At 37.7% G+C, this 26,526-nt stretch overlaps 1 protein-coding gene and 1 long non-coding RNA gene across 7 annotated transcripts in view; one reads left to right on the top strand and one right to left on the bottom strand.

Moving 5' to 3' along the window:
* The window catches only part of LIFR (LIF receptor subunit alpha), a 71,394-nt gene that overhangs the window by 7,111 nt on the left and 37,757 nt on the right, over positions 1–26,526 (bottom strand). For all 5 annotated transcript variants that reach the window (XM_079144447.1, XM_079144451.1, XM_079144450.1 and 2 more), the window contains 14 exons: positions 24,449–24,623; positions 22,528–22,782; positions 19,356–19,485; positions 18,819–18,988; positions 13,828–13,973; positions 12,491–12,653; positions 12,116–12,186; positions 10,620–10,833; positions 8,323–8,502; positions 6,640–6,741; positions 5,880–6,047; positions 2,928–3,089; positions 1,973–2,066; positions 45–123 (listed from right to left, as the gene is read on the bottom strand). In XM_079144447.1, coding sequence (XP_079000573.1) covers positions 45–123; positions 1,973–2,066; positions 2,928–3,089; positions 5,880–6,047; positions 6,640–6,741; positions 8,323–8,502; positions 10,620–10,833; positions 12,116–12,186; positions 12,491–12,653; positions 13,828–13,973; positions 18,819–18,988; positions 19,356–19,485; positions 22,528–22,782; positions 24,449–24,623 — 2,109 coding nt within the window. The remainder of the gene's footprint in view (positions 1–44; positions 124–1,972; positions 2,067–2,927; positions 3,090–5,879; positions 6,048–6,639; positions 6,742–8,322; positions 8,503–10,619; positions 10,834–12,115; positions 12,187–12,490; positions 12,654–13,827; positions 13,974–18,818; positions 18,989–19,355; positions 19,486–22,527; positions 22,783–24,448; positions 24,624–26,526) is intronic.
* LOC306663869 overlaps positions 24,959–26,526 on the top strand; it is a 408,598-nt gene continuing 407,030 nt past the window's right edge. For both annotated transcript variants that reach the window (XR_013764570.1, XR_013764571.1), the window contains exon 1: positions 24,959–26,157. This is a non-coding gene — a long non-coding RNA (uncharacterized lncRNA). The remainder of the gene's footprint in view (positions 26,158–26,526) is intronic.

Raw genomic sequence — 26,526 nt, 5'->3', positions numbered from 1 at the left:
AAAGTCAGTATTTCAAAGACCAATGTAAGAAAATAAAAGATTACCTCACAGACACTCTTTTGAAACTGCAATGCTTTACAATTTTCTGGATTTGGGATATCAGGGTAGAAGGTTTCTTTAATCCTTTAAATAAAGAATGATTAAGTAATTTAATAACTAAAAATTATGAATCAGATAACAAATAAGTCAAGTTATCAGGCTTATTTATTTTTTTGTGGTACTGGAAACTGAACCCTGGGCCTTGCATATATCAGGCAAGAACACTACTACTGAGCTACATCTCCAGCTCTGTATTTTATTTTTGAGGAAGGATCTAAGTTGCCAAGGCTGCTCAAAAACTTGTGATCCTCTTGCATCAGCCTCCCAAGTAGCTGGGATTACAAGAATGTGCCACCACACCTGGCTAGGTTCATATCAATATTTCATATCAATATTTTAATGAATACTTGAGATAAAAATGTGTGATCACCCACTACAACTTTCTATTCCAGGTTCCAATTTGAAAAGTATAAACAATAATTCTATCCCTAGAAATATAATACCTCATCATGAAAATGGAAAGCAAATAATTAAAATGGTGATTGTGCTATCACTTACAAAGTAAAATACAGGCATTGTTCATACAACCAAAATTTTCACACTGCAAGCTAGATTAAGTGGGATCAATCTTTTGGGGAATAAGCCTGCACTGTTATGCAGGCACAGCTATGGTGCTGCATAACCACTTTACCACGGTGCTTAACAGCAGGAGCAGTAAAGGTGAGAGCCATGTATCCCAAGCACGTCAACTGTCATGCCAAGGAAGAGAAAAGCTATTAGTTGTGGGGAAAAACTAATTCAAAAGAAATGTGATTTTTCTCAGTATCATATCAGATTTCTATATTTAGGGCAAGAACTGTACTAAAATCCCTGTAAGAAAAAGAACTGTTAATACGAGTCTGAAATGTTCTAACCTCTAACTATCCTCCTTATTTTGTCTTTTTATTTTTTGGTATTATAATAGTTATCTTTAAAATGTGATTTTTGGTAACAAGAATATGGTTATTAAAATGGGCTATAGTTCTATAACTATTATCATTTTGACTTAGAAGCCAGAATTACTAGAACACATTCTCTTCTTTGTCATAACTCATGACGATTTTTAGAAAGTGAGGGTTTTTCTCTGCATGAAAAGGGCCACCTGCCTCACACCAGGACAGCTCCTGCCAGCTGACCGAGTACATGGCACCATCTCCTCTCAGCCTCTGCCCATCTCACTGCGCCTCGCCTCAACTCCTGCCTCTCTCTCCCAGTTCTCCCACAATTCCAGGCTTTGCAGAAGCCATTCTCTCTGTCTGGAATGTTCTTTCTCGGCTCCTTAACCTCCCAGATGCCCCCAGAAGCAGCCTCCCTGTGGCACCCCACTCCCCTCCTCCTCGTACCCACCCACACTCTGCAAGCACACGTTCACTGGATGCTGCTGTCCCTCTTCCCACCATGGGAGAACTCTGTGAGGACCAGGTCTGTTTTGCTCACCACTGTCTCCGCCTTTGCACAGAAGGGGAGCAGTACCTGATGCATAAAGGAGTGAATGACCACAAGGACCAGATTTTCTAAATAGGTCACCAGGACAAGAAGGACCTTAGTTATTAAATTACACTTAATCCTTCAGATGCCTGTTGTTAACTGTTATGTCTGAATATATATGTGTGTACATATATGTGTATATTTGTTTATTTATATATATTTTAGCACAACTGCCATTACTTTAGATTATAATAGGGAAAAATTTACAGTTTTACACTACTAACTTTGAAACTTTTAAGCAGAATGTCATGTTCTTGCCTAATATTAACGTCAATGTTAAATCTGACTAAACAAAATATACACTCTTACTAACTGGTACAACTAAAAAGATGTACTTATTTTGTAACACAAAACAAAATAATCAAGCCCCTAAAACACAAAACAGAGTAAAAGCCAGTGCCATTACCACTCTCTTTTCCGATAGCAAAGGATGCTTGTGACTATGCCGACGAGGACAGCCACCCCCACGGGGATGAGGATGGCGATGATCAGTCCCACAGCTGGAAAGAGAATGTCACAGACAACAACAGCCAGCATTTTAGTGTCAAGTCTGCAATAAACCTGATCAGGTTATTTCCTGATTCTTTGGAAAGAAAAGAAAAAAAGGCTCCAGGGACACTGAAAAACTATTAAAAACATGACCCTCAAACCTTCAAAGTATTTTTATGATTTTTAATTTTTTAGAACAGACTGTCTCAGTCCTTCTACTACTGAGACAGAGGCCAGGCAGTTCTTTGGTTGGAGGGGATCTGGTGGGACTGTCCTGTACCACAGGACGTTTTATCAACATCCTTGACCTCTAGCCACCAGATTCCAGGAGCACTCCCCCGTCTGCCAGTCGGAAACCTCGGCAACGTCACTGAGTGCCTCCTCCAGGGCAAAGGCTGCTTCAGCGGCGAGGCACTGCCTCAGGCACCGCGGCCGCGCAGCTCTTCACTGAGAGCTGAACGTGAACCCCAATCTTCTTCTCGCAGGCAGAGCACAAGCCTACAGAAGTATATGCTGTACAAACACTTTCAAAGCATATTTCTTTCATTTCTGCCTAGACATATTAAAAATTATACACAATTAACTTTAAACAGCTTGACAATTACATAAATTCGACATGAACCTAGACTTCTAGACTTTGGATATATCCCTAATTCATTAATTTCTTAGGTACCCATGTGGAAATAGCTTCAAATAACTGACAGGAATAAGTGTGAGGTCATTTAATGACCTTTTAACCTAGCATAAAAATGCAGTAAAATGTAAAATTTTCTTTTAAAAAGGAGAGAAAGAGATTATTTCGAAGACTAAAAATTGCCAAGGACACCATGCACTTAAGATGGAAGACACCCCAAGGTCAGTATCTGACTTACAATTTTCCTTTGTCACCACAAACATGCTCTTCTCTGGGCCCATGCCACCATCTGTATAGGCTCGAAGTACCAGGTGATAACTTGTTTTACCCTGAAGATCAGCAATTCTCAGTGTCTTCTGGGATATGTCAGTAATATTCTTAACTTTTATGTCAGAACGCCCTGTTGTTAAAATGAAGAACATTCTAACTCATCTCCACACAATCTTCAGTACGTGCCAGTCACACCAGTCACCCTTTTAAGTCAATCTGGCTGGCTACTCCCAGCCAAGGGCTAGGAGCCAGCCCAAGCAACATTTGAGTTCCACTCTGCCAGTCAGGAGTATGTTCAAACTCCTCTGAATTTGAGTGTCTCTGACTCTGAAACAGAATATCACAACTTGTCTCACAGGACTACATAAAGTTCCATACACAACCTTTAGAACAATGGCTGGTGTACATCTGGCAATCAATAAAAGTCACTTCCTGTCTGTTACTAAGACCATGAAAACCACTACAACCCAGACCCACCGGGGTTGATGCTGCCTGTGAGTCAGAGGCAGAGGCTGGACAGGGCAAGAGGGCAAATCAATAGAGACAACTTCAAACCACTTTGAAAAAGGATCTGTGTTATGGGAATTTTCAAATGAGAGACTAGGAGGAAGTCTTTGAATTACTTCAAAAGCAGTGTGAATAACTGTTTAAACTTATTCTACTTTTAAAAATCTCAACCAAAATAATGCAAGATGATAGTTTTAAAAAGTAAATAGTATTAAATGGCTAATAACAAAATATGACAGTTCCCTACTGACCCCTCCCCACCTACAACCCTTCAAAATGTTTTTTTACCTTCATATTTTAAAATAACCTTAGATTGCTAGTTTTTAAATTTTAAACAATATCACATTCAAAAAAAGTCAAGATTTAGCCCTTTTCCACTACTGCTATCTCCCCAACATATCATTCATATAGAAACTTTGCAACATTTGGTGAATTCAGTGCTTATATTATTATGATCTCACAAATATGGGTTATTGCTAAAAATAAAGTGTTTCGTAAGATACTTCCACTTCTGTTTTTCTATTGTTATCACTGCCTTCCCCCCATTTGCTTGATTTGCTATGTACCAATTCCTAATTCTTCCCACATTTGCCAATGAACACTCACTACAATTTTCTATGTGGTCAAACAAAATTCCAGTTCTACACCTTCCCTGCCACCTCCCTGCCTCCTGCTCTAGCCTGGAAGTCCTTCTGGGCCTCCCTGTCCCTCTCCTCACTTTAGCTTCCTGGGTCTTCCCCACTTTTCTCAATGTAAAACACTCTTCTAGCAGCTTCTGGAGTATAGCAGCATGGGGAAGTAAATATTTGCTGCACTGTGTGTCTAGAAATGTCCCTACTCTACTGCCATATTGGCAGATAGACTGGCAGAGTAGAGAACTGACTGAGTATGATTTCACTCAATTTTGTGAGGACACCACTGTGGAGTCTCATAGTATCTCTGTGTTGGCGGGAATTCTGGAATCATTAGCTCTGATCCATTACAGAGAACCCAATTTCCTCTGTTTTGAGGGCTGCATGAGGCATCTGAGGTTCACTGCAAAGTACCTTGGCATACATCTTTTCCTAGCTATCTTACTGTGTACTTATTTTACCCTTTTACTTTTGTATAAGTACAGTCCTGCAATTCTGGGACAATTTTTTCAATCAACTCTCCATTCAGCTCAGGCTTGTTCTAGTTGCTCCAACACCTGATTCTGCAGGTAAAGAGCACAGCTTTCTCCATGGTATCAGCCATTCATTTAAATTCATTTAAATTTAGGTTTATCATTCTCTGCTTGTCTGAGTCATCTGCCCATGCCCACCCTAACATTTCCGAATTCTCTTTTTGGGTGCTGTCTTGCCATCTGCATTCTCTTTTTCCTTGTGGCTTTGTAAGTTTTGTTCTTCTTTTTCACTCTAATTTGAGTGACCAACCCACTATGTCTATCTGGAAATCAGAGGCTAGAATTCCAACCTGTTGAAGTATAACATTTCTGAACATTGAGGAAACTTATATTCAGCTCTGGGTATTTGTAGAATTGATATTTAGGGTTTTCTCATCCACAGGCCACCCTGAAGGGTTGAGAACTGCAGAAATCAGCAACCTGGGAGGGCGTGGGTTAGAGCAGCAGCTCTCGGAAGTGACTTAGATAATGGCAGCCAGCACCCTGGTGCAGCACTGCTGTTTTCTCCTTGGCAGACAGGCATTAAATGATTAAAAGGGTTTCCTTCTGAGGAGCAGTCCTAATGGAAATAAAAGCTCTCTGAAAAGACAATCCACTTGTGCTATGCTGTGCATTGGTGGGGAAGAAACAGCTGCCTCCCCACAGAAATACAACTTAGGAAGAAGCCAGAAACCTATATAAACATTTCAGTGCTTGCAAATTTGAGATTCTCTAAGGTCGCTGGACACTTACCAACTGACCAGGACTGGCGGTGCTTTTTAAGTCTGTAAACCTACTCACATCTCCACTCAACCCAATTAAGTTTCTCAGCACATTATGGCTTGGCTAAGGACGATGCTGACCATGCTGATTGCGCTTTGTCAGATTACACTGGGGCTCTGAAGCCACTGGATCCTTTCCTCCCCTCTCTTCCATTACTATAAGCAGTTTTTTTTTTTTTTTTTTTTTTTTTAAGTAAATTTTATAAGATGCTATGTTATGGATCATGCAAGGCTAATAAAAGTCTCTGTCCTATGGGACTTTTAACAGACATCAGAACAAGTGATCTAAATGATTTCTAGAAGACCACACATGCCATTTATTGCATATTAAAATCTTGAAACTCTCATAGTCATAAAATGACTTCACTTTCATTTCCCTATTTTTCAGACAGTTCTGAAAACCAAAGCAGCTCTCTTCCCGTTTCATTTTTTTGTGGGTAATGACAACTTCTGATAAACACTATAGTCACACTAGGAATTTACTTACCTGATTCCAAACCCCTCATCTTAGATGTGTCTCTTTCTCCTTTTTCAAAGTAAAATAAATACCCTCTTAAAAAGCCTCTAAGCTCTTCCACAGGAATGTCTTCCCATTTTACTAATATGGAATCTGCAGATGTATCTTCCACAGTAAAATTTGGTGCAACAATTGGAGCTGTAAAAGGAAGTCAGTTGCTGAAGGAAAGTGTGCCAATACAGAGTAAGACAGTAACAGTTCATGAGATTTCTGGCCTTGAAACCTGCTAAACTTGGAATCAGAACTGTGTTCTCTACTTAATCATAAACTTCCAGTGACAGTAACAAAGTTTATATGCTAATAGCCATAGACAAAACATAGTTTTAGGAACTAAGGTAGAACTAACAATGCAACTTTTGCACAAAACACATATCTAGGGAAATGACTTGTGTAAAATCTTTAGCTCAATACTCAAATGTACTTTAATTTTATTTTCCTTCTTCATTGATAGTCCTGGAATAAATTAACAGTTCTTTATATAAATGGAAATAAAATATTTTTGACATCCAAGTTAAGATTTAATTTTTCTCAATAATAAAATTATGAAATATAAACATTAAACAAATGGATTATGAACAAGTAATCAAATAAATAACTTTGCATTTATCATACAAATTATTTTATCTTCCTTGAACACCTTAATTCAATCTATTTTTGGAATTCAATCTCATCTGACTTGTAATTTTTCATGTTACCTGAACTCTAAAAAATCCTTACCCATTTAACTTACCCAATTCTTCTATATATCCAGTTATGGAACGTAGTAACTGATATCCTTGATTTCTGCACCCATACAGGAAAAAATTATACCTTATACCAGGTCGAAACTGATCTATAGGATGAATGGATTAGTGAAGAGTCATAAATACACACACACTATTACTAGGAATATCTATTTTAGAAACACAAAACCTAACACTCACTCAAGGGTCAGGTCACTAACCCACTCCAGATGCCATTCTGGCTTCCATAAATCCCTCCCTTTCCTTCACGGTGTTATTTCTGGATTGAAGAAACCAGTGCTCTCCTCTTGTTCCAAGAAGCAGAATCTAAGAGCTCCACTCTATCTTGACGCTTTGGTGTTAAAGGATCCAGGCCTGAGAGTCTGTTTGTCTTTATAACATTGTCATTAAATATCCCCAGGTAAGTTAGCTCCACACACATACAAGGGAAGTATCTTAACTTGGATCCAAAAAGCACCTTTAAAATGCTGCCTCAGCTGGATGCAGTGGTGCATGCCTGTAATGCCAGCAGCTTAGGAGGCTGAGGCAGGAGGATTGCAAATTCAAAGCCAGCCTCAGAAACACGACATGCTAAGCAACTCAGTGACACCCTGTCTCTAAATAAAATACAAAAATAGGGCTAGGGATGTGGCTCAGTGGTTGAGTGCCTGAGTTCAATTCCCACTACTGGAAAAAAAAAAAAAGCCACCTCAATCACAATGCAGTGTGCGCGAGGTGAGCATCACAGAAGTGTACAAAACAAGGTCCCTGGCAGGAGAAGGTGGCAGAGTGCTGGGAAGACACAGACAGGGTAGTCATAATACAGAGTGTTGCTCTGTACTGTGGGTACTGCTATGGAAACTTAAGTGAGGTACAGATGAGTCTAAGATCAGAAAAAGTCATTGAAGTGAGGTCTGAACTGAGCCTTGAGGAGCCATTAGAGTTCATCAGAGAGGAGAATGCTTGGGGGAAATGGTGGAGTAAGGATTGTATTCAACCTGTGGGATGCAATTATTATATCGTGCTTAACCAGTTAGTTCTCTAACTATGTGCCCCCAGGAACACCAGTGGTCTGCAAGTGGTCTGCAAGAGTGAGTGATCAATCTCTGAAATCACACCCCCTGACAGTGAGAACACCAAAGCCACAGGCTGCACTCCCGGGAGAAAAGTGACCCGCAGTCCACTTGCTCTCGAGCGTGTTTCCAACCCGAGAGGGAGAAACGGGAGGGGGTGGCCAGGAAGCATCACTAGTGACAGGCTCCCTGCTGCAGAACCCCCAGGGCAGCACACTCACTGCTCACCAGCCACTCAGGAATGAGTACATGGGAAGGGGCTCCAGTTCCAGAGGACCAGGCAGGTTCAGCCTGTAGGCACCACTGTTTACTCCAGCCACTGCTCTTTGGGTTGTTTTCAATTTTTCACAATTACAAATCATGTAGAGAACACTGCTAGATGCAAATCCAAGTTGTTCTCTGATTATTTCTTAGAATAAATTCCTAGACAAGTAATTACTAGATCAAATGGTTTGAATCCTTTCACATCCATATTGCCACAAACCACGTTCCAGAAAAGGTAAGCCAGTTCACATCTGCCCAGTGGTGAAGGAAATGCTCACTGCACTGCACCCAGTCTCACGTGCTGCATTTCAAAACTATTTTTTAAGAACTTTGAGAGACACTAATTCATCTTACCAGATTCAATTATAGTCTCAGTGGTGTTTGAAGGAACCTTTTTCCAGTCCATAAGGCATGGATCTGACCGAGAAGAGTTACACCATTTAATAACATAGTCGCAAGTCATATTGGGGTTGTGATGCCAGGTGAGGAGAATCTTCTTTCCTATTCCAACAGCCTGCTCCACTTTGAGATCATCTTCAAAAAGAAATAAATATATTTTTTACTGGCATTAAAAACAATATTATAAAGCACACCTCATGAAAATGTACTTTGGTGTATACAAAATTACAAAATAGTGCTCACGGTAGATAAATGTTTAGCATAAAGATTAGAAGTGCTGCTTCATTATTTTTATTTTAACATTTGCAGTACTTACCTGAACACAGAGATTAACACAGCAGCTGAAAAAGATTAAAAAGCAGCTAGGATCAAGTAATTAAGTAATGTACTGGGGCTGGAAGAACAAGGGACTGAGGAAATGAGGACCAGGGTGAGCACTGGGGGGATGTGGCCTGGTCACGCAGGATGAGGAGGAGGTGGAAGGCTGGTAAGGACACCAGGGGCAGTTTAACAACCTCGCTCCATCAACTGCTATGAATGTGGGCCCCACAGGGCCACCAGCACAGTATGCAGAATGGACACACAGTGAACATGAGGAATGAATGGTGGCCCAGCCCCTCCTCCTTTCCAGGAAGCTGCTACCTCAGAGCTGAGCTGAGGGGAACTCTGGCTGACCAGGAGCAAGGTGGGAGAGGAGAAGTCTGCTAGTGTGGTGAAGCTGTGGAAGAGGGCCAGCCTCCAGGTGAGCCCTGGAATACTGAGGCATGCTAGGTAGAGGCTGGGAGCCAGAGGACAGGAGTAGGGCCCAGTGGGAGCGCGGGGTTACACTCCTGCCAAATCTGGGCCTAGGTGAGGAGTGGGGCCTGAGGTCATGAGGTGGGGGCAGGGCAATGTGGTCAAAGGAAGAGGGAAGCGTCCCACAAGAAATTTCTTAACTGATTTATGGGTTCAGGAAAAAAACACAAAAGATTTTTTTTGGAACAAATTTACATTCATAAAGGAGCCACTAATGACACAAGACAGCAAAATGGCTTATAATCCAAAGGCTTTGGACAGACACCAGCTTTTTGGCTCAGTGTGATTCCAAAGGCACAATGTGAGCCCCAGCTGAGGCTGCTGAGCCTGGAAGGGGGAACCCTCAGTGAGCAGTGAGGGCTCTGGGGCTGTGGCATTCACTGGGAACTGATGACCAGACCACAATCTTCCCCAGGACACATGGAACAGGTAGGATTAGAGTTCCTGAGTCAACCGACAACACAGCTGTGGCCTATGTCGTGGGGTGAGATAAAAGATGGAAATCAGCAGGTTGTTATCTTCTCATGCAGGTTCACTTAGCTCTCCTGTGGGGAGGGGGAAGCAGGCCTGAATGCAAGGTGAGAAGTCTGCCTGTCCTGACCCTAACCTCCCTGCATCTGCCACACCACTGCCCTGGGGGCCTCTCCAGCCTGTCCTGCTATATCTGGCTCAGGCCAGTGCTTTGTCTCTCTATGCTTTCCCTAGTCCCTCTTCCTTCCACCTCAACAAGAAAGTGCTCAAAAGACACTGGGAGAACCCTAACTGGACCCTGCTTTCCTTCCTCTAGGGGTGGGTACTAGAGAAAGGTGCTCCCACACTGGGGCAGCACAGCAGAAGGGGGACAGGAAATTGCTTGGAGGAGGTTCACTTAGAAGAAGAGGTGGAGTGGCAATTTAAAACCATGACTCAAAAAGCTGTGCAGGCAGAAGCTAAGGAGGAGTGCAGTAATCACCGGTAACCTGTAAAATTTAAAGGAAGGCACTTATAATTTTTAAATTACACCACAGTTGTTTTTTTCCAAAGCCTGTATTAAAGATCTAATTTAGACTTTAAGAAGATTTTCTTATCAACAAAGCTACCAACTAAAACAGGTATTTTTCTTCTGCCTGGTAGTTTGCAAAACAGCCTGGCTGATAGAACAGACTCTTATATAGTCTTGGAGAGATAACTGAAAACGGTACTTGAATAAAAAGTAAAAATATTTCTTACTGAGAGTACTCTCCATAACTCTAACACTATGTGATAAAGTGAAAACAGTAATAAGTCTATAAGCGTACGTGCTTCAGGTCAACACTAATGACTGCTCTCAATGAATATTAGATATTAATTTGCACGTTCCTCCATACACAATATATGATCTGTCAGCAGCAAAGCACTGACATTATGTAGCAGCAAGTAACAAACATTTTTTGCTTTACTTTCTTGTTCTTATACACCACGTTGTCTTAAGTACTTACCATTTGGGATCTCCATACTAGCGATTTTAGAAGGTGGAGATGAGCCGACAGAATTTTTTGCCACCACACTGATGATGTAGTCATTTTTATCAAGTTGTATTTCTGCTTTGTGTTGAGGATCGGGGATCTCAGAAAGGGATTGCGTTTCCTCATTTGATGAACATGATACATTATAGGAAAGTATTTTTCCATTAGCTTCATTAATGGGTAAAGGCTATGAAAACAGAAAAAATAAATTGTTATGTAAGTACTTGCAGAAAGCAGCTGGGACCAGGCAAGGTCATGGAGTCTAAAACAGTTGATGTGATCACATAACAAAGTCGCATGAGAAAAGACGAGTGGACACCATTGTGAAACAGATTTATAATCCACTGAGAGCTGGCCTCTCAGGAAAGTGATACTGAAGAAAAGTCACACCTGCTGTAAGTATTATGAGTAAGTACGCAGAAATTTAAAAATTGAGTAAATACAAAACTATATTTGTCTTTACAATTTCAGAAGCAAAATTTTAAAATGTCAGGAGCACTGCTCTACCCAACCACAGAAGAAAATAAAACATTAAAAATTATGGCATCACGCATTGTTTTCTTATTTTAAAATAGTACTTATTCACTACAGAAAACTGGAAAATACACAAAAAATGGAAAGAAACAATCTCCCATATTTCCACCTTTTGGATACTCTGGCATTTTAATATCTCTCATTCTAGGTGTAGAGTTTTATTTATTATTCTTTTTTTAAATTAACAAGCCCAGCATGACTTGTGATGATACTATTAAATGGTGTAACTTATCTTAATTTCAACACTGCCTTATGGCCTGGAAAGAGGTTCCCTGAACTATGGTTCTAATCAGACTACACAATTTTATACTTTTTGCACTTTTCCTGTCCATGTTAGTACAATTGTATACATTTTAGTGGCTTTATAATTCATGTAGCATTTTTACCAGAATATCCAAATATTTCTTAAACAAATGGAATTTAAGTTGTTCCCACTTTTTCACAAAGCTAAAATATTTTGTTGAATGTCTTTTTCATATTTCCTTAATTCTTCAATATGGCTTCCCAAACGTTGACTTACTATATAAAAAAGAAATGAACTTCAACCTTCAACTGTTCAAACTGCTTCTGAAACAACTGCCCAAATTTATATGGCACCGTTTGGGGTGCCATTTTGCTCATAAAAGCAAAATGTAACCCATACTTGGGACTCTAACTACAGTTGATGGCTATGTTTCTGAATAAAATGAAGGAGAAAGAATTCATGAAATTCTCAGGTCCTTCACAGGCCTAACAAAATCAGAGTCAAGAGTGCTCAGGACAGAGACGGACGATCCTCAAAACAAGGACTGGTAAATCAGGAGTGATGAGGAGTCTGGGGGTCTTAGGAGCCAGGTTAGATCTCAGCGATGCTGTCATCTTAGCCAGTCTTGGAAGTACTGGCCCCTTGATAACCAAATGGGAGCGTAATAAAGCTATTTAAATTAGATATTTACCTTCCAGTAGATGATTAGATTTTTTCCATCAGAACTCCACTCTCTCCAAGTATCTGGTCCCTTTGAAGGAACTAGGAAGGAGATTTAAAAGTTAGTATCTGAAGAGGCCTCATGTACATCAGTGGGTAATATCATTGAGGTGTTGGTGCTTGCGTTTCTTTGAGGATATCTGGAGACTTCAATATAATGTGAGGCAGTTCAGTGGCATCTACTTAGAAAAAGAAACAGAAGAGCTAAATTCTCAACTTCTACAGAACACAGGCCTCGGGTTAACAGCGCCCTCAAGGCTGTCTGTGAGTGGTCGCTGGGTGCCTCTCTCACATTCTCCCGTCTCCCCCAAATCATAATCAGTCATAAGCCACTTAATGAACTTACTGGCTTCTGTGGTTAAATGTTTTCTCTCATTGCTCCATTTGCTCCATTTCCAGAAAGTTTCAGTAGAACAACGAATCCGAAAAGTATATACGGTATATGGATTTAATTTGTCCACAGCAACCAGATAACTTGAATTTTCTACTCCTTTGACTGTGACATTCCGCTTTTTGAAAACAAACAGGTATATGTATATGCCATGTGTATATGAATGTATTTATATATTTACAGATTTTTTTTGGTAAGAAACCTCCTACATTTATAACCTATATTGGCTCAAAAAAGGCCATATCACTTTGCAATTACAACACCAAACACAGTCAATCCACTATAGCATTTTAATTCTTATGTAAATGCCAAGTCAATGAAACTATGCTCTGTAATAGCAATAAAGCACTGGGGTGCCTTTGAAACACAAGTATTGGATCTAAGTTATAATGGTAAATTAAATTGTGCAGCAGATCAAACAGTTGTGAAAATCAGTCAACGACTAGTGATCATGCAATCACTAGTCTGAGATGACCTTGAGGATTAAGTGGTATTATTCAGAAGGTGTCTGAAAGCTTCCTGGAGGCAGACACTGTCTTTTATGCATCTGTTTCTGTGTCACTTAGGACCTTTATTGTGGTACCAGCCATGCTGTAAATAGTTTACAACTACTTATTTAAACTAATCCAATAAAATTTAAATGAAGTAGTTCTAAACAAATTTGAGAATCTGTATGTCTCAAGAAAGTCTCTGCACTTATTACAAGGAAGATTTTCAGGTTCCATTTTGTAGTTTTGACAGAATTTCTATAAACCAGTAAATTTTTCAGTGAATATTTAAGTACAATATCACTCATTTTAAACTTAACTCAAATTATAAGATGGTGTAGTAAAGTCAACCTATACACTTAAAATGTACTAAAAAGTCATGTTTTGACTTATAATTACCAATTATAACTTGATCCAATTGTTGCACATTTCAATTTTTAAAAAGTCACTTTTATTCTCTGGTGCCAATTAGTTCATTAACTGATGCTAAAGTCTACGACAAACACTATTCATTCACTCACAAATTTATTGAGCACCAGTTACATGCCGGGTACTATATACTAGACCTGCGAGCATCCTGAGTAGTAAAGCTGAACTTAAATATGCTACACAGTATTACAACTGCTTTTGTAAACTAAACAGAATATTAATATCATACTGATATGCAATGTCTTTCTTGGTTCTTAGAAAATAACTATAATATATAATCTGAGTGCTTACACATATCAATTTACTTACTTCTTTATAACTAAATGTTTTACCCAGAATGATCCAAAGGGAATTTTGTAGAGGAATCTAACTTACCGATTCTTGTATTGAATTAGCTTTATTAATTTCAATTTCACATAAGAGATAAATCTTTGCAAAGTTGCCTGGTAAATGCCAAGAAAGTGTAACAGCTGTTGAATTAATATCCTTCACTTTGAATGAAGTAGGAGCATGGGGAGAAACTGTAAATGGAATTTTTAAGATTCCTTTAAACATTTATTTAAAGAAGTAAAGCTACCCCACACATACACAAACAAGAACCAAAGAAAACAAAAACCCAGTAGGTGTCAAAGTGCTGAAGAACAATATTCTACCCAGTAGCTGTGAGATTCACAAACTTTACTTATTTCTTTCTTCTTTTTCTTTCTATTCTTTTTTTTTTAAGAAGTTTAATGTTAGCTTTAAAAAAAAAGTGGGTTTTCTGTTTTTTGTTGTTTTTTCTTAGAAGAGGTCTGATTTGGGTTGGTCCATGTATCATCTAAAAAGTGTAAAAGATCAAGGCCCAGGAGGGGGGGTGGGGTAAGTTAAAAAGAAAATAGAATAATTAAAAAGTGAAAATTTCAAGCAAAATCCAAATGATGTTCCATACAATTTACAACAACCCAAATTCCTGAGGTCCAGTAACTTCTTACTACCATTTCTCGAATGCACAAGTTCAGAAAGGAGAAACAGTAGTGTTTCCACCAGTCTGATCTTGCAGGGGTTTTCCTTATTTTTTAAAATTTGTTCTTTTTAGATATACATGACAGTAGTGTATTTTGACATGTTATGCATACACAGAGAATAACTCATTCTAATCAGGATCCCATTCTCATGGTTAAACACGATGAGTTTCACTGGTCATGTGTTCATATGTGCACATAGGAAAGTTATGACAGTTCATTCCACTGTCTTTCTTATTTCCATCCCTTTATTCCCTTTTATCTAATCCAATGAACTTCTATTCTTCCCTCCACCCCTTATGTGTGTCAGTGGTCACATATCAGAGAAAACATTCAGTCTTTGGTTTTTTTGGGATTGGCATATTTCACTTAGCACGATAGTCTCCAGTTCCATCCATTTGTCATAATTTCATTCTTCTTTATGACTGGGTAATATTCCATTGTGTATATATACCACATTTTCTTTGTCTATCATCTATTGAAGAGTACCAAGTTTGGTTCTGTAGCTTAGATGTTGTGAATTGAGCTGCTATAAACACTGATGTGGCTGCATCACTGTAGTACACTGATTTTAAGCCCTTTGTAAACTGAGGAGTGGGATAACTTCCATTCCAAGTTTTCTGAGGAATCTCCATACTGCTTTCCATAGTGCTTGCACCAATTTGTATTCCCACTAGCCATGTATGAGTGAACCTTTTTCCCCACATCCTCACCAACATTTATTGTTACTTGTATTCTTGATAATTTTGAATGGAGATGGAATCTCAATGGAGTTTTGATTTGCACTTCTCTAATTGCTAGAGATGTTGAACATTTTTTCATGTATTTGTTGACCAATAGTATTTTTCTTCTGTGAAGTGTCTGTTCAGTTCTTTTGTCCATTTGTTGACTGGGTTATTTGATTTTTTTGGTGTTAAGGTTTTTGAGTTCTTTGTATATCCTGGAGATTAGTGCTTTATCTGAGGTGCGTATGGTAAAGATTTTCTCCCATTTAGTAGGCTCTCCCTTCATGTTACTGATTATTTCCTTTGCTATGATGAAGCTTTTAAGTTTGATACCATCCCATTTATTGATCCTTAATTTTACTTTTTGTGCTTTAGGAATCTTGTGGAGGAAGTCAGTTCCTAAGCTGGGCATACATTTCCTTCTTGTAGGTGTGAGGTCTCCTGTCTAATGCCTAGGTGTAGGGTGAGACATAGTGGTTAAATTTCATTCTCCTACATATGGATTTCCAGTTTTCCAAGCACCATTTGTTGAAGAGGTTACCTTTTCTCCAATATACATTTATGGCACCTTTGCTAGGAGGAGTTAACTGTATTTATGTGGGTTTGTCTCTGTGTCTTCTATTCTGTACCAGTGGTCTTCGTGTCTGTTTTGGTAACAAAACCATGCTGTTTTTGTTATTATGGCTCTATAGCATAATTTAAGATCAGGTATTGTAATGCCTCCTGCTTCACTTTTCTTGCTCCGGATGGCTTTGGCTATTCTAGGCCTCTAGTTATTTGAAATGAATTTCACGACTGCTTTTTCTATTTATATGAAGAATGTCATTGGACTTTTAATAGGAATTGCATTAAATCTGTATAACACTTTTGGTCGAATGGCCATTTTGGCAATATTAATTCTGCCTAACCAAGAACATGGGAGATATTTCCATCTTCTAAGGTCTTCTTCAATTTATTTCAATTTATTGGTGTTCTGTAGTTTTTATTGTACTGGGCTTTCATTCCTTTTGTTAGACTGGATTCCCAAGTATTTTATTATTTTGTTGAGGTCACTGTGAACGAGATAGTTTTCCTAATTTCTCTTCCAGCGGATGCATCACTGGTGCATGGGAATGCAATTGTTTTATGGGTGTTAATTTTATATCCTGCTACATTGATAAATTTATTTGAGTTCTAGAAGCTTTCTGGTAGAGTCTTTTGGTTTTTCTACATATAGAATCATGTCATTAGCAAATAGTGCTTATTTTCCTATTTGTATCCCTATTTGTATTTCCTTCTTTTCTTTCTTTTTTTTTTTTTTTTTTTTTTTTCCTAATTGCCATGGCTAGGACTTCAAGAACTATGTTGAATAGAAGTGGTGAAAGAAGACATTCCTGTCCTGTTCCAGTTTTTAGAGGGAATGCTTTCAATTTTCTCTTTAGAATGAATTGGCTAAATGGATTTTAGCATTTATAATTTTTACAATGTTGAAGTATGTTCCTAATATTCCTAGTATTTCTAGAGTTTTAGACATGAATGGATGCTGTTTTTGTCAAATGCTTTTTCTGCATCTACTGAGATAATCATGTGATTCTTGTCTTTAAGTCTACTGAAGTCTACTAATGTGATGAATTTCATTTATTGATTTCTGTATGTTGAACCAACCTTGCATTCCTAGAATGAAACCCACTTGACTGTGATGCACTATCTTTTTAACATGTTTTTATAGGCCATTTGCCAGTATTTCATAATAATTTTTGCATCTATGTTCATTAGGGATATTGGTGTGAAGTTTTCTTTCTTGGTATGTCTTTGATTTTGGTATCAGGGTGATATTAGCTTCATAGATTGAGTTTGGAAGGGTCCTCTCCTTTTCTATTTCATGGAATAACGTGATAAGTATTGGCATTAGTTGTTCTTCGAAGGTCTGGCAGAACTCAGCTGAGAATCCATCTGGTCCTAGAATTTTCTTTTTTGGTAGGTTTTTGATGGCGTCTTCATTTTGACTGCTTGAAACTGATCTGCACAAACTTCACTTCTACTGCTGATAAGTCAACATTTTTAAACTACCAATCGCACTCAAGGTTCTTCAGCTGGTGTTGAGGGTACTAAAGTTGGTAAGGTCAGTCTCTACCTTTATGGAACATCTAGGAGGATGTACACCATAGGAGGATGATAAATAAAAGGAAAAAAAAAAAATGACAAGAGCAAAAATACTAGGCCCTAAATGCATGATACAAAGGTCAGGGGCCAAAGGGATTTAAATGGAGCACAGAAGGGGAAGTTTTATAGAGAAGGTGGAATGTAAAGTGAGCTTCACATGGAGAGTTGGAGTAAAACTGGCAGAACAGACGTGGAAAACCTTTCAGGTTAGGGTCTTGGCAGGAATGAAGGCAGAGTGAGGACACCACAGATCATGTTGGTGATCTCATATATACCAGGGTGAGTGGTGGGAAAGACTCATGTGGGAAATCAGAGCACAATGGCAGAAGGCAAACATACAAACACTACCATTCAACTCCAAAATGTAGCCTTCTGACGCTAGGAGGAATCAGGAAATAGAGATGACAGGAAGAAATAATGGAAAAATCTGACATTTTTACAAATAAGGCAACAGGATTGTCCCCCTTACTTGCCAGGCTATCTGAGAATGCGCTTGATTGAAGCCCTTTCTCCCCTAACTTGAGTCCCTAAAAGAAGGTCTCTGTACCCTGCTTAGTGCATTGTGGACCTGGCATGGAGCTAATGCACATGGCGTGACCTCAGGAATGAAGGCCAACATTAATAATTTTATTTCTATTTTAAGCTATTGAAGGGTTGGTAAAAACTCAGAAACCATCACTATTGACAACATAAAACCACCTGATGGTTCTCCAGGACTTAACTCTAACCCTTAGTGAAAAATGCCAACCTCAAAAGGTTACACATTGTATGATTTCACTTTTATAACACTCTCAAAATGACAAAACTGGGATGAAGAACAGTCAACTGTTGCTAAGGACAGGGAAGCACATTCAAGGAAGGTCCTCTGTAGTGTCACCGAAGTTCTAAATCTTGACTGGGATGGTGGTTACCTGAATCTTTACATGGTTAAACTGCCACGGATCACACACACACACACACACACACACACACACAAATAAATAGCATGAAGCTGCACAAGGTGAGTAGTCTAGTTCAGTGGTCTACTTAAGAGTATTATGCCAGTGTCTAATTCCTGAGTTTGATACTGCACTGACTATGTACGATGTCACCACTGGGGAAAGCCAGGGGAAAAGGGCACAAGGTTCTAATTCATTAATTTTGCAACAACCTGTAAGCCAAAAATAATTTTAAAACAAGTTTTTTTTTTTAAAATTGAGCAAATAACTTTTCAGAAATCAAGAACTGTTAGACAAAACCACTAATTAAATTCTAATTAACCACTAATTAACCACTAATTATTTAAATAGGTTCTATTTAAAATGACTAATTCAAATTTTCATTTAAATTCAATAAAGTGGTAAAATGTGAAATTAACTTTGAAGCTCTTAAAATTGTTAAATTGAGCAACTCTAAATAATTGGTAAAAAGTAATCCCTAGAAAAACATTTTTGTTAACCCCAAGGCACTTCACCACTTCTAAACTGTTTTTAAGACACTGGTTGATGCTGCAGCTTACCTCTTTCAGTTATGTTAACTAATATTGTTGATGCCGATCGCCCCAGAGGATTGCGAGCATTCAGAGTAAAATTATACATTTCTTGATTTGGAAGCATTTGGAAGAGTAACTGATAGCTTTCATTTGTAAGTGCTTCAACTCTTTTAAATTTAACATATTTTCCTGAAAAACTGTGAATTAAGAGATAAACATTGCAGGAAGAAATGAATGAGCAAATTTCTATGAACTATTCTTTATATAAAGTTTATTTTTCTAATTAAGGATATATTATACATTCACAGAAGCTATGTATATGATATAGGAAATAACTGGCCACAAACCAGGAAAAACTGCTCACATCTAAGGGCCCTTCTTTCTAGATGTTAAGAGACATGAAATTGAATCTATATGTGGTTAAGCTGCCAATTTTATAATACATACAATTTCATATAGCATATTCAGTTTCGTATTGCTTGTAATAAGAAGGAAACAGAACATTTCCTTCTGTCATTTAGCTTGTGCTTCCAAAGTATCTACCATCTGACATCCTACCATTACCTTTCAAATAAAGTGTAACTTGTATTCCGTGGGCCCACCAACGCTGTCGGTCTTCCTGGATTCCAACTACATATGATCTCTTTTAAATCATGTGTCTCACAATTCAGTTTTTGAGGACTATCAGGTGGATCTAATAAAGAGAGGAAAATAAGTATTAGAAACAATTACATATACTTTTTCCTGAAAATGTAATGTTCTATAAAATATTAATAATTTTCTACCTTTCCTTAAAAAATAATTTAGTATTTTCATTTTACTTTTGAACAATATAAGAATTTTCATTCTGCTGTAACATTAGAAATGATGGATCTTCATTCAGAAATTCCCATTAGCAACTTGAGAAAACAACTATCACTTTTTCATTAAATCCTATTTCAGAGTTTACCAAATTTCTCAAAGAAATATGTACCCAACAAGTCAGAAAAAACTAAATCATCATTGTTCATCATCTCTATATTATGAACTGAAAAGAAGTACTAAATATATTAAAAGTCACCCTAAGTCATGTTATAAAAACTGTTCTCCATGGTTTTGTTGAGAAAGGAAAAAAGGTGGTTTTGTTTGTTTTGTTTTGTGAGAATGTTACAGTGTAAATGAAAATGTACAGTCTGACATTGTGGATTATAAAATGGATAGTTCTATAATCACATTTAACCAAACATACAGAAACTGGTATTTCCTATTGTCACTTAAGGTAAAAGTGTTTTTACAAAACAACTACCTATTGTTAAAAATATTCTGTAAAATAATTCTAGTTTTTAAAAAACTGAAATTTTGAAAGTCCTTTAATTTATCAACCTAAACTTAGGAAAATTTACATATCCTCCACAGAGATAAGAATAGTGCCCTTCAGTGACATTTTAGATAACATTAAGAGGACAAATGAGTGTTTATTGAAAGTTTAACAATTGAAAGATTAAATGAACACTGACATATCTATTTCAAAGATTGTTTGAAGTCTAAGGTCACATTTTCAACCACTTACACAAGAAAAATCTGGAATGTTTTTAAAATGCTATGGTAGAATTTAGCAGATACTTAAGTTAAAATACTAAAAACTCAAATAATAGAACTAAAAAGAAATAGAAGGAGAGAAACAAGGGGAAAATTTATAAAAGAATCAACTGAAGTTAGGTAAAAGCTAGGTGTCAATTATTTGTATTTTTATATACCAGCAGAGATAAAATGAAAATTTAAAAAGAAGGTCATTTTTAATAGCACCAGAATACTTTAAGCACCTAGAAAAAAATTTAGCAAAAGATGCAAGACTTAATAACACCACGATAAATCAATAAATGGAGAGATACACCATGTTCATGGATTGGAAAACTTAATGTTGCAAAAATAAAAATTCTCCTGAAATGATCTAGAGATTTAATGTAATTCCAATAAAAATTCTAGCAGTTTTTGATGTGTAAGTGTGTTTATGGGGATCTAACAAGCTGATTCTAAAATTCTTTTCAATAAATCTGGGTTAAAAGGTTAACCATAAGGAAAAGAAAATAACTAAATCTTGATCCCTAATTCACACGAAAACCTGCTCTGGTAGGTTTCTGCAGGACTCTCCATGCTACTGCTGGCTCTGAGACAGCAAATACCGAATGGTATCTCAACCTTCAGATGTTATAAATGAAGGTTAAATTATAAACTAAAAGGGTTTATTCTAGTATTAAGGTAAAAGATTACTACACTGTCTGAAATAACACAAGTGGAAAGAGTACATAGTCTCATTCTTTTTGCGGGGGAGCAGTACTGGGGACTGAACTCGGGTACTCGAACACTGAGCCACATCCCCAGCCGGAGTCTGTGTTTTATTTAGAGGCAGGGTCTCAGAGCTGCTTAGTGCCTCGCTTTTGCTGATGGTGGCTTCGAGCTCTCGATTCTCCTGCCGCAGCCTCCCATGCTGCTGGGACTACAGGCATGCGGCACCACGCCTGGCCATATTCTCACCTTTGAAGTCTCAGCCTTTTCTCATGCTTTTAAGCACACAGCTCACTTTTTGTTATCACATATCAAGCAACTTGGCTGCATTTATGAAAGGTTCTCATCCTAGATGCCAGGATCATTTGTGAGAAATGCTGCAAGTAATTTCCCAAAGTTCTCTTAGAAAAGAAAGTATAATTTTCTAAAAATTATATCTGAACAGAACCTCGCTTTCCCTTGAATTCTAAAATGTACTACTAGGAAGATAAAAAGAGTGAGGTTAGCTATAAATTGAGAAATGCACCTAATCCTGGTTGTTCCCTTGGCACTATATCAGCATCTGAATGTGAAGTCAGAAAACTCATAAAAGAGTAAAGAAAAATCACTAAGCAGTCTAAAGAATCCTCATGAAATCAGCTCGATTCATTTTACATACTTTATTCATGAGACCCTAGATGAAACTCAAGGCTGATTATTCAAAATGCAGGAAAGAAGGGAATTGCTACGGAAGCCACAAGGGAGGAGGCACAAAATCCCTAAAGTCAAAACTAAAAATTTTGAACATGTAATAATCAGAGGACAAGCAACACTATAATACCACAACTTGTAGAAATATGGAATTTTAGATTGTAGGAGCAAGCATGTCACTAAAGGCACCTCTGAATGACAGAACATAACATTACATATAGAACATGGCAGTAGTATCCTCTGGTCACTCTGTTCTCCTCAAACATGTTATTGAAAAATTAGAGAAGGGTTGGAAGTGTAGCTCAGTGGTAGTGTTTGCCTAATATGTATGAGGGACTGGGTTTAATTCCCAGCCTGCAAAAAAACTAAATAAGTAAAAATAAAAGATATATTGTGCTATTATAAGATTTTGGGTAAAATCCTAGTTTTTAAATTTATGTACTTAAAAGGGTTCAGCTTAAATTAGGTGGAAAATTAATTTATGTAATACCTAAGCAAAGTAGGATTAAGAAATACTATATACTGAGGACTAAGAATTTAAACATTAGGATTTAGCTATTTCATAACTTACTGCAAAATCTACAAGTTATATAGAGATAGGTCTATAGGAAACAAACTTAGGAAATGCTTTAAGACAGGCAAAAATTCTAGTGCTTTTGTACATTGTTAAGAGCAAAGAAATAAGAGCAAAACAGAATCATCTTGTAGAAAAGAAACTAAGGCTTTTAAGGAGGACCAAAATTAGTTAATAGAGAATCTCTCTTTAATATTATATACTCACATCCTGCAAAAACAACTGTTCCAAACATGTTATCTTCTGTTGTGAAAACCACATTTGTTCCACTATTTGCAGAAACAGAAATATTATGGATCTCAATTGCAACATTTCCTCCATCGAGTTGGATAAGGGGACAGTTTTTATGACCAATCTGTGCTAATAACACTTTCTCTTGACTGACACAACAAAATGTTATGTCTGAGCCTACAAGTATCACTTTGTCTTGAGGGAAAACCTTGGTCTGAGAATCAGGAGTCCCTAGAATAAAGAAAAGGAATTAAATATTTCAGAGACCTTTTATATATATAGTCTCCAATAAAACTTTTTTCCCACAAGGTGAGTTTTTAGATAGCCCAGTATATACAGAACACATTGGTAGGTGTTTTGGAATAATGCTGGCCAAAATATAAAGTCTATCCCTCAGGTTTCAATGGTGCAAGATACATACAAGAAAGAATAAAACTGTGGTTTTCTTCACTCAAGGAAGAACAGTGGTTGAAGATGGAAGTGGATCAAAGGCCAATGTCTAAGGTCACAGGTTAATGTTTAATTAAGTTAAGGTTCAAATTCACTGGGTTTATATACACACACATTAAATACACACCAAAAACAAAATGACTAACTCCATTCCTTTTAAGTTATTCTCTGTATTTAGGGTAGAATTCTTACTTTCCATCAGCCTGAACATGCTCAAGATTCCTACATCCTAAAAATAAATTTTCTTTTAATCCTAACTAGGCAGGTGAGAGCCTTTCCACCCCCTCAAGCAGACACTCTATTCTCCTTCTCACACTGCCCCTCACTCCATTGCAGTCTGGCTTCTCTCCCGCCCCCACCCCCATTCCACTAAATGGCTCCGTGGCCTCAAGGTTCAATCCAACGATCTCAGCCATCTTTGGCCTTCAACTTCTGAGGTATCTGGTATACTGTCTCAAGTTTTCCTTCTCAAAACTCCCTCTTCTTGGTTCCACTAATACTGTGTTTTCCTAGGCTACTATGCTGTTCTTAATCCTCTGGTTCCTGGCCTTCCTTGTCCCAGACATAGGAACTCTAAAGGATGTGTCCCTGGTCCCCATTCTCCTTTCCCTAAATCATTTCAGGATTTAAAATTTTCGCATCACATATATACCAGTGATTCCCCAGCAGGCCTCCCCAGCTGTGCCAACTCATCTGGATGTTGAACTTACATTTCCAACTGCCTGTGAGGCCCCGCCATCCAGATGCTTCAGTGCCTCAAGCTCAACATATTAAAAACAAATTTTTTTCTTTCCCAACTGATTTGTTTATATATTTTCTGTGTCAGTGAATGACACTGTGAGCCACTCAGGTACCCAACCCCTTTTCTAAACTCGAGTGTCCCAGATTACATTCTCATTGTCTTTGTTATTTATTTACTTTCCTTGCTCTGATCCATTTCTCTATATTGTCACTAGAGTGGTCTACCCACAATGATTACTACCTCTCTCTTCAGGGCTTAATGTATTGTCAATAAAATTTCTGGTCCTGTTCTACCTTAATGACATTCAACCTATGCATGAGTTTTATTTAATGTACAGATGATTTTTGGTATGCTTGCAGATCTTCTTGTTCATGTCTGTCCTATGGACTAAATATTGGGAACTGTTTCTTAAAAATATAGTCTTTGATCTCATTTCCATCAACATACGATTTTTATTCTTCAATGCCTATCTTGGTGACTTTTGAAAATGAATATTTATCCGATCACTCAGGAAGTTCTTTTAAGTACAGATTCACAGAATCTGTCTCAGACTTCTCCAATCCAAATCTCCTGGAATGTCAGGGTTGGAAGCTCCCCAGATGAACCTCATGAAGCCACCAGGATTCAAAGAACGGAAATCATACACTAACCCTTACCCTTGAGAAACCTAATTCATTTGAAACAATTCTTCAAATACAAGCTTACAAGAGATGTTCTTCATTGGGCTCCAGTCACTCCATTCTTTGCGACCAGAGAAATGAGGACAGTCGATGTAGCGTCTGATTCCCACATGATGGGTGGCACACTCCAAGGGCATGTCTGAGGTCCAGCTCCAGTGACGAACAGCATCTTTACCACTCAGAGTTGTGTTGTACGTTGCCTGGACAGAAATACAAGCAAAACTGTATAGCCCAGTACTGATATGTTCTGCTTTCCTCAGGATCAGAACACCACCATAGATTGTATATAATAACCGCCCAAGTTAAGAAAGTAAGTGGTCTTTTTGTAAAACTGTCTCAGTTTTCTATAAGGCATAAAAGGAAAGTATGAGTAACAATAATCATTATTGTTACTGTTATTGTTAAATGGTATTGTTAAATGAATAATCATTCGTGTAACTAAAGATCTATGGAAAAAATCTTAGGAGTTCTAGTTAGAAGACAGTTGCTTAAATAAATATATATCCTCTCACGTCTTTAAATTGTTCTAAAACAGATTTTTTATAAAAGGGATCGATGTAGAACCCCCCCACACACACATACACACATACCCACACACAAAAAGAAATGCAACAACACCCTAAAATTTTGTAAGCTGAATGCAATGTATGATGGCAACTGACTTAGAAGACCTAAGAAAGCTAAATATTAAGCCTCAATCAGGACTACCTTTGTTTACTCTGGCAACAGAATGGAGATTTTTATGTCCTGGAAAAGAACAGAATGCTTCTTGATTGAAGGATCTCAGAAGATTTGAGAATGAGGAACACCATACCAAAAACTGGGGAGTGCTAAGCTGTGCCCATTGCTCCTACCAGCTCCCAGGATACTGACAGCCAGATTCAGACTCACCAGGCAGAAGTCTAACACATCTGTGGGTTTATCAACAGATTAAGATAAAATAGCTAAAATAATATTAGGAGTTTGCCAACAAGACAGCTCTCCCTATTTATCGAATAATTCAATGAGTCTGCTCTAAGCAAAGCAGAGTTCCACAAAAATTTTTCTGAGCAGCTGCAGTGGTGCACGCCTGTAATCCCAGTAGCTCAGGAGGCTAAGGTGGGAAGAATGCAAGTTCAAAGCCAGTCGAGCAACTTACAGAGGCCCTAAGCAACTTACCAAGATGCTGTCTCAAAAAATAAAAAGACTGGGGATGTGGCTCAGTAGTTAAGTGCCTCTGGGTTCAATCCCCAGGACCCTTTCCCCCAAAAAATGTCTTTTTGGAGTCTTCACATAAATATGACCAGAAACTGGGATACCCACCAAAATACAAACAATTCTAATATGAAAGTTAAAAACCAAAACAAAGAGAAATGTTAACCTGAACAGTGTGGGCAAAGAAAAAACTCAAATCACTAACATCCTGAGAGATAAGAAAAGATACTCTACACATGAAATAAAAACAGAATTTATGGGGATGGGAGGGACGACCGGATTCTTTCAAAAAAGTATCTCTTACAAATTAAAAATGTATTAATAGAAATTTAATAGCAAGGTTGCAAGAAAGTTTAGGAAAAGTTTCTCAGAAAATAAGAGTAAAAGGCAGATGGAAAACAGGAAAGATAAGACAATTAAGACCAATCTGGAAGGACCAATTTCTGAAAAACACAATTTCTAAGAAAAAAGGAGAATCCAAAGAGAAAAAAAAAAAAAAAAAGAAAGAAAAAGAAAAATCAAAGAAATAAAAAAAGAAAAGTTCCCAAGTTGACAGATTAGACTAAAAGGGGCCCAAGGAGTGTCCAGAATAATAAATGAAGATATATCCTCAAGAAGAAATGAGGGAACAATGCCTTCAAGATCTTGACAAAACTTTTCAACCTCTAATTCTATACCTAGACAAACTAACAATCACACATGAATGTAGACGAAACACATTTCTGAAATACCAATGTTTTCATACGGTATCATTTAACATTCCCAATGGCAATTTATGAACATTCTAATTGGCCCGCATCTTCTCAATAATAGTAACTGATAGACTTAAAAATTGTTTAACATTAAATTAAGAAAATAAATTATATCTGCAAGCTAGCTATTACAGACAGTAGAAAGTATCTACAACAG

Source organism: Sciurus vulgaris (assembly GCF_902686455.1).
Source record: "Sciurus vulgaris genome assembly, chromosome: 6".
Taxonomy (NCBI): Eukaryota; Metazoa; Chordata; class Mammalia; order Rodentia; family Sciuridae; genus Sciurus; species Sciurus vulgaris.
The sequence above is the reverse complement of the archived record's forward strand: the minus strand, read 5'-3'. Positions and strand labels throughout refer to the sequence as shown.